This window comes from Brachionichthys hirsutus, chromosome 10, assembly GCF_040956055.1.
Source record: "Brachionichthys hirsutus isolate HB-005 chromosome 10, CSIRO-AGI_Bhir_v1, whole genome shotgun sequence".
Taxonomy (NCBI): Eukaryota; Metazoa; Chordata; class Actinopteri; order Lophiiformes; family Brachionichthyidae; genus Brachionichthys; species Brachionichthys hirsutus.
The window spans coordinates 13,156,542-13,164,663 of NC_090906.1; the positions used below are offsets into that span (position 1 = coordinate 13,156,542).

The 8,122-nt window shown below is 44.2% G+C and overlaps 2 protein-coding genes across 2 annotated transcripts; both read right to left on the minus strand.

The window, feature by feature from the left end:
• Positions 1 to 192: 192 nt before the first annotated feature.
• atp5l (ATP synthase, H+ transporting, mitochondrial F0 complex, subunit g) lies at positions 193 to 1,760 on the minus strand. The gene is made up of 3 exons (XM_068744760.1): positions 1,620 to 1,760; positions 1,071 to 1,231; positions 193 to 388 (listed from the first exon to the last, which is right to left on the minus strand). The coding sequence occupies exons 1-3, from the start codon at positions 1,669 to 1,671 to the stop codon at positions 290 to 292; spliced, it is 312 nt and encodes a 103-aa protein (XP_068600861.1). The 5' UTR covers positions 1,672 to 1,760; the 3' UTR covers positions 193 to 289.
• An 864-nt stretch (positions 1,761 to 2,624) lies between these two features.
• Positions 2,625 to 5,149, minus strand: nherf4b (NHERF family PDZ scaffold protein 4b). Its single transcript, XM_068744408.1, has 11 exons — positions 5,125 to 5,149; positions 5,023 to 5,050; positions 4,769 to 4,830; positions 4,490 to 4,695; positions 4,221 to 4,425; positions 3,964 to 4,100; positions 3,668 to 3,872; positions 3,391 to 3,587; positions 3,083 to 3,253; positions 2,782 to 2,997; positions 2,625 to 2,712 (listed from the first exon to the last, which is right to left on the minus strand). Exons 1-11 carry the CDS (start codon positions 5,147 to 5,149, stop codon positions 2,677 to 2,679), a joined length of 1,488 nt encoding a protein of 495 aa, XP_068600509.1. The 3' UTR covers positions 2,625 to 2,676.
• Between the last annotated feature and the right edge of the window lie 2,973 nt (positions 5,150 to 8,122).

Consider the following 8,122-nt stretch of genomic DNA (forward strand, 5'->3'; position numbering starts at 1 on the left):
ACATTGACTCCTGCTACCATGGCAATAAATATTTAACACTCATAGGCGCGCTCATGAAACTGCAGTAACGCCATCCTGGCTGCATTTCCAAAAATTCATTCAATCCGGAGAGAAGACATTAATTTGAATGTTTGTCAATTGCGCCAAAAATGTGCATCTGATATAAAAAGCAACGACTCGGGAAAACGAGACTCTAATAATAGACATCTGTTTATTGGTTCCCAGGACACTCGGAGGAAGTTGAGCTTATAACGCTCAAGAGGACAAGAAAAGCACGACAGTCCGAATTTCACACATCGTAGCCGACGATGCCTCCTTTGCCGATGCACTCGCCAATGTAGAACCACATCAGCACCTCAGTGGCCACCAGTCCGTTCCGGCAAGCTTCCTGCGAGAAAAGGAAAAAGGAAAAAGCTCATTAGATTTGTTTCCGATGACTGATTTGACGCACAACACAGACTTTAAGAAAATAAGAATATTGATTCAGTCTCGTGGTTTCCAACAGCTTTCCTCCGTGCAAAGATTTCACAATGAATTTTCCGGATTCCATTGAATTAAATGTTTACATTAAAAGACAGCTGGAAGAAACTGGAAACAAAAAAAACCTCCGTCCTACTTAAATCTCTTAAATGATGTAATGAAGCACGTTCAATTGGAGAAGATTAAATTCGAACTGAAACGGAGGGTAGATGACTTTTATTTGACGTGGGATGCGTTTTTGGAGTACTTCAGCAAAAATAAACAGAAATAAACATACAAATGCATAGATATGACTAGCTTGACCCCCCCTCACTCCTCCCACCCCACCCCCTTTTTTTTATTTTTTTTTATTTATTTTTTTTGTCTCCCTTGTTGGTGTCAGTTTTTATTATTTTAATTATCAATGTAAGTGTGTATGGATATGTGTACATTGTATGTGTATGAGTATTTGTACATGCTGTACTTCAATGTTTTATGTGTTCATAAGAAAATAATAAAAAGATTTTGGAAAAAAAAAAGACAGCTGGAAGTTCTTTTAAACAGATTTATGTCGTAGCATAGACACGGACATAGGATCGGGAGTAACGCACCCTCACTGTGGTCTGACCGAGACGTCCTGCCTGGAAAGCCTTGACCAGTTTGGTGGCCTCCTCGATGGCTTTGGGGATTTCTGCAGGGCGAGGAGGGGGCAGCTCGACGCTGGCGTAGCGCCAGAAGGTCACTAGCCGAGGCCTGGAGTAGCTAACAGCGGCTAAAAGAGGAGAAATGTTCACAGAATTGTGCTTGACCATCCTTCGTTCGCTTAGGTTGAAGGTAGCTAAGCTAAGCTAACCGCCCGGCACCGCTGCGCGCGGATCGCTAGCATTAGCCACATAGCAATATGGATTGTACTATTGAACCAACAATAGAACTCACCTGCATTAACTACACAGAGACACAGTTTAACCGGAGAGCGGGAACGCTAGAAGCCTCAGGTAAGCATTTTATTATTATTTCTAGCAACCAATAGCTGCTTAGCTAGTCTTCGGCCTCGCGCCGTCACCTATGTCAACAAAGATTACACCGCTGTTTAAGCCCAACAATTAATTGCCCCGCTGTTGGGTACATATTCTGATTAATGCCACATCAAACGAACTTACATCCGACAAGAGGAGGTATTTTAGCGACCATTCTTTGCACCGCTTGTGCCATGTTGACGTTTCGGTGAACGCTAACTGCTTCCCCTGAATGTCACCTCCAGGACCAGAAAAACTCGCAGCTGGCCAGACAAGTGCCTGATTAGAAAAGGTTGTTGACTACGCAAGTGCCTGTTCAGAAAATAACCGCGACATTTGGATGTTTAAAAGATTTCTATGGTATTTTTTATTTAGTCTATGTAATGTATTTAGAAATTAGAATTTAAATTCAATTAAATTGACGTAAAGAAAATATACAGCTACGTTTTTACTGCCTGGCCTCTAGTGGGCGCAGAAATGATAATATAAGCGCAGAAATGATCATATAATAAAATAAATTAAAATACAATAAAATACAATATAATATAATATGATAGTGTTTAAATTTGTGTATGAGTGGCTCAAAATTAAAATTTTACTCTTTTCGTGATTCATTCCAAGATAAGAATCTATTCACTCGTCCTCTTCCACATAGCCCACTATGTTGAAAGATTACAATATGTACGATAACCAAGGCTCTTGGGTGGACATTTTATGGATATTGAACATCATCAGATAGCACAGAATCTTTATTAAGTTAACAGTGTATTTTCTGGAAGCTACATTTCTAATAAAGATACACTCTGCAAGAATTTGTTTTCGTTGTGTTTATGATATCATACACAAAGCAAACACATAAAACACATATTCCTTTCCCCAACAATTCAGTTACAACTTTTTATACAGAATAAAATTGTGATTTCCCCCCTTTGACATGCCCCACAGCTACGTTCCGTTCCTTATTATATTGTTAAAGTTATCATTAGTTTAACAGACTGATTGATATAAGCAGCTATTGTTGTGTTAGGTAATACTGAAAGTAAAGATATTTTTCATTATGCACATCACAATGGTGGTTCTCGGTGGTTCGTACAGCTGATACAGGTTCATTGATCTCATTTCATCTTTTGGATTCCGATAAATCAATCTTGTACAGAATAACAACATCCGTTTTCAAACTGGTTTGAAATACGTTTGTCCCTCACAAACACGACAACTCATAATCGTCTTCCTCCTGCTGCGGGACAAACAAGAAAGGATGGTAAATATTTGTGCTGAGTAATTAATACATGTGTAATCGGATTACCTCACTGCAGGGGATTTGCTTGATAGCTGTGTCCGCCTGCTTCCCGTCGCTGCTGCCAGTCCAATCCCCGACCAGTAAGGAAAGACCACGCCCTCCTTCCTTCATCAGCATGATCACATCTTCCAGATCTTTGCCTTCCACATTTTTCCCATTGACTTCCATCAGCACATCTCCTACAAGTAGCCCAGCTCTCTGCCCAGAACCGCCTGATGTCACCTAGGAGAGAAAAGAGGAAAAGAAAAGCGCATCTTTAGACGCTCCTTCGGTCTTCTTTGTTCCTTTTGTTTTAAAAACTCCCCACCTGGCTAATGAAGGTCCCGGGCCTGTGTGGGACGCAGCCCAGATTAAAGCCGAAGCCTAAAGGGCCTTTTTGGAGTGAGCATTTCCTGGGTTTGCTCGAGCCCCCTGCGGCGGCTGATGTGCTGCTCTCATTAGCATCGTCCTCACAGAAGAGCAGCGGCGAGAGACCCAACTGCAACAACGGGATGAGGGAAAGAAAGATTCGTTTGACGTGAACCAGAACTGGAAATGGCCTCAGATGGACCTCCGAAGGTCCCTTCTCTTTCCTGCTTTTGGGGACCAACTAGAAACACGTGCAGCAAAGCCCACCTTCGTGTAAAAGGCCAGCCCTTGTTGAGCAATGGTGGTGAGGGAAACCTCCTTCCTGCTCATTCTCACTCTGTCCACAATCTCCTGATGCTTCAGGGCCTCCACCGCCTCTCCGTTGACCTCCAGCAGCAGCTCGCCATCGCTAATGCCCGCCTCCGCCGCAGGACCGCCTTTGTCCATTTCACGCAGGACATGGACTACATTTCAAAAGACAAAGATGCTTCAGTCACGTGGCGATCCCCGGAATGCGTTCCATTGCGGAACGTTGTCTCCCTACATGAGCGCCCGGATGTCGTTTCCTCCAGCCGGAGGAGGAGGCCGTAGCCCTTTGGGCCGCAGATGAGGCGCCGCTTCCTGGCTCTGTACGGCAGGTTATGTGGGACGGCGACGGCGGGCAGGATGGGCATCCTCTCTTTGAGGTGGTGCTTCTCACTCTCGCTGTCGATCACCAGGACGGTGATGCGATCGCCACATTTCTTCATCTGCAGCATGACAGGATGTTAAACTGCCTGGTCAAACGGCGACGCGCATTCATCTGAATAGTTGCATTGATTATCGGAGCGCCCATCGTACCATCCTGGTGAGCGCGGCGTGCGTGAGGTCACACACCACAGCGCCGTTCATCCACACCAGGTGGTCGCCCTGACACACCCCCGCCCTTTCAGCTGCGCCTCCTTTAACCAGGCTCACGGAGAAACGGCCTTTCTCCCCTGCAGACCGGAGACAGCCGGATCGGATCGACTTCATGACGTGTGCGCCGGCGTTCACGCCCTCCCGATAGACATCTCATCGGGAACGCTGGCCTTGCGATTTCAGGAGAGGAATCTTACCTTCCAAAGGCGTGAAGCTGAGGCCCAGACCTGAGACGGGCTCTCTGGCGATGTGGCAGAGTCTGGGCAGGGTGCAGCCCTCGCCCCTTCGCGTCCTGGCCAGACCTCTGAGGTCCTGACCTTGGGACAGGGCCTCCTCATACTCCTCCCCGTCCAACACGAGAAAGCATAGCTGGTTTCCGCTTAGCTTTATTTTCCGGGCCACCTGAGGAAGGCGCAGCGGTTGGACTCAGAACCCCCGTCGTTGATTCTGTAGGTGTCGGTCTTACCTCTGGGTGAGGAACATCGTCAACGTAACAGCTGTTGACTTCTAAAAGCCTGTCTCCGCTCTGGAGGCCGCTGCGCGCCGCTATTCCTCCTGATGCCACGTTTCCGATTATGTGCCCCTGTTGCCCCCGCTCCACCCGCATGTGGAAGCCATAGGACTCCCCCTCCTCCCGTTTAAGAACACACAGGCGGACGCCGGGTCTGGAGTCTGGGAGACAGAAAAGCACCTCCTGTGAGCAGAGTTTCCTCCATACGCAGAAAATAATGAGACTTCCCGAGACCTGCGTCTGTGACGATCATCGCTGGGTTGTCGATTCCTTCTTTGGGATTAAATGTAAACTTCCTGCAAGAGGAGAGATGAGAAATATGATGATCCATTATAATGAATAGTATTCTATTATTCTATTACATGTCGTGATGAACACATTAGCAGTATTTGCCTCTACAGATAGACCTTATCAGACTGACAGGTTCCAAAGTCAGCGTCGGTGAGAAGTTACAGAACGAGACCCGTATTTATGATGAGCAGACTTACTCTGTCGACTGAAGGACTTCCAGCAGACCTTCAAAAACAGAATTTATATCGATTTAAAAATGGCATATTTATTCATTTCCATACACATGACTTTAGCCCAACGTGTGTCGATCGGGATCGGCGCCATTTAGACAAGCCCAGAGAATCCGAGACAGAAACACGCGGCCGTGAGAATGTTCCTGTAAACTTACAGCTCGGTGCATGTCTGTCAACCACCTCCGCTGTAACCTCGCCGTGTGAGCCCTCGACGGTCGATCTGCTGACACCGATCAGCCGAGGCCCCATAAAACAGGCGTCTACTTAATGGCATTATCTTTACTCTTTGTCCTCTATAAAACAGCCGAGGGCATGAAATCAGCCCTGCATGCTGCAAACGCCTGATAAAAGCAGCAGAAGGTCCTTCTTGCCTTTCTGGAGCAGCACCAAGGGCCCGAATGGGATTACAGTTCACTCCAGGACAGCTGTTCTTGGTGTCTTTATGCACCAACCATGAAAAGTGAATCAGAGCTGATGTTTATTTTTAACTGATTCTTGAATCCATAAATGGGTTTAATGTTAAAATGTAATATTTGTTCCTGAGCTCATTCTGGATCAGAACCAGAACACATGTTTCATGATGGTTCTGATCGGACCCCTTTATGAGTGGGATTTTTGGGAAGTGAATTGAATACTGATTTTACAAGATAGGATTTTTTTAAGCCTCCATTATAAGTAAATGGGAAAATCCAGACCAGTAAAAGTTTTCATTTTTACTGGTTTAGTACAAGTTCAGAAAAAGATATTCAGTTATGAACTTCAGTCCAATGAAAGCATCTGTCCACTAGATGTCGCTAGATCCCTAGTAAAATATGTCTGTACTTTTAGCTGTGTACCATTTGCATTCCATTTACCTTTAGGGAAAACAGGTTTGACCTTTCATTGTCAATTATGAGTCTTGACTTTCAGTGTTTGTTTTGAGGCAGTTGACTCATAAATATGTTGAATTAAGGTTCAAACACAGGAAGAGGTCCACATTTTGAGCATGTTCTTCTTTCAGACATTAAATTATTTGGCTTTACTGGATCAGAAGAACTATTTTTCATCTGGCTTTCAAGGTGCAAAGGCCCACACCCAGTGAATTAGTAACTCTACAATACACTGATGTTCAAAGGTTAGGCTGCAATGTACAGCGGTTTGTTGAAATGGAATTAAAATATAGTGAATGAAGAATATTCCTGTATGTTATGGTTCAGTTTAGCACATAGATGATAGATGAATGAATGAATGATCGAACGGTGTGATGAAATTCCAAAGTGGAGTATGGGGATTAAGGGAAAGAGGGGAAAGCAAAATAAAAACAGAGAGAAAGAGAAAACGCAGAAGAGCCAGTAGGCCTTATGGGACTTTTCAACCCTGGTTCCGGATCCAAGAGACAGTCCCACTCAGTCATCCCTGATGGGATCCTCCCAGCCACAGGAAGACACAGAGCTCCCATCTGTGCCTGAATTCTTGCCAAAGCACTGGAGTGCATTAACGGTCATGAAGCTGTAAAGGAGACCGTTTCCTGCTTTCCTTTTCAACTCATATCTCAATTCTGCAGCCTCGCTGCTCTGCCGTGGACCTCGCCTGAGCGATGGGGACATATTGTTGCCATGTCTTTGAGGACAGACATGGTCAAATGATGCAGAACTGCCGGCGATACCTTTCATTTCAGCATGCACCAACCCCGGGGCTGCTGCGCTGTCCTCACAGAGTCCAAAGGGCATGCTTTTATCAGGCCACATGGCTTCTGCATCAGTGTCTGTGTCTTGTGTTTCCTCGGCCTGTGAATCCATGGCAACAGGAGCGTGAATGGTCCATTCAGGAAGGCCTCCACAACACCGTCTCTCTCTGAAACTATAAACCAGCAAACAAACCGTATAGCAGGTTTATCATGCTTTGTCCAGACACAAAACAACATCATTTTATTTTTGTCTCAAGAAAGGAAATCATAATCAACCGATTTAGATGGATTATGGTCTGTTTCTGCGTGAAACTTGTGAATCATAACGGGAGACAAATACCATGCACCAATCTTACTGCACACTCCTCTCCTTCCATATTTGCCGGCTCAGCAGAAATTCAACCCTGCTAAAGGGTCAACTCATTTTAGGGTCAAATTTCCCAGAATTCTGTATTGCATTGAGCAATAAAGTAACATCCTCTGCCCCTGCAAATTGTGGTTGTAAAAAAAGGGAAATGCTCACTTGGATGCACACTCCACCCAATAGATTTGACATGCTTCTAACCAGAATAGAATCATTATGCTTGCAGAATGATGAGTCTTCCACTATTGTATTGTTTTTTTGGCCTCGTATTATATTGTAGGATGATGTACACAAGCAAAATGCATTATTTTATTATTTATTGATGTTAGAAATAAGAAAAACACAAATACTGCTTATACATGATGATGTGCATACATACAGTCTCTAAAACGTTTATTATTGACATTTTGACACCAATGTGTGTCCAGATTGTCTGTAGACAATAGCTAATTAGTTAAATTCAAATGATATGAAAATGTTTTAAAACATATATAATGCACGCATATGAAATCTATCTTAAACAGCCTACAAATAATAGTGAACTTGTATTTTATGGCTGCAAGAAAACGTTTAATTGCCTACTCAAGCAGGCAATTAAATGTTAAACGTCAGAGTGATCTGATTGGCTGAGAAGAACAAGTGTGCCGTACGTAAAACTGACGTTAATTTGCAAAGACGAATGATGTGGCATAACTCAAAGGGCGACTAGAAACAAGTAGTTCCAGATTGTTATTTCACATTTTGTTGGAGAGCTTTTGTCTCACTATTTTTTATTTTGAAGGAAATATAAAACAATTTAAAGTAAAAATTTATAAAGATATTATATAGGCTTCGCGACTTAAAAAAAGAAAAAAAAAAGTGTGACGATATATTCATCCGCCGCATTGAGTGCATTTCCATTTCCGGGATGTTTCTCCGCTGACCAGCCTCCATCGCCATTGCAGGTCCGGGGAGTCGGTGTAGTGGCAGTTGTCGGCCAGGGAAACCCGCAAAAGGAGACCGTTTAAAGACGATTAGCAGACGTGCCATCACAC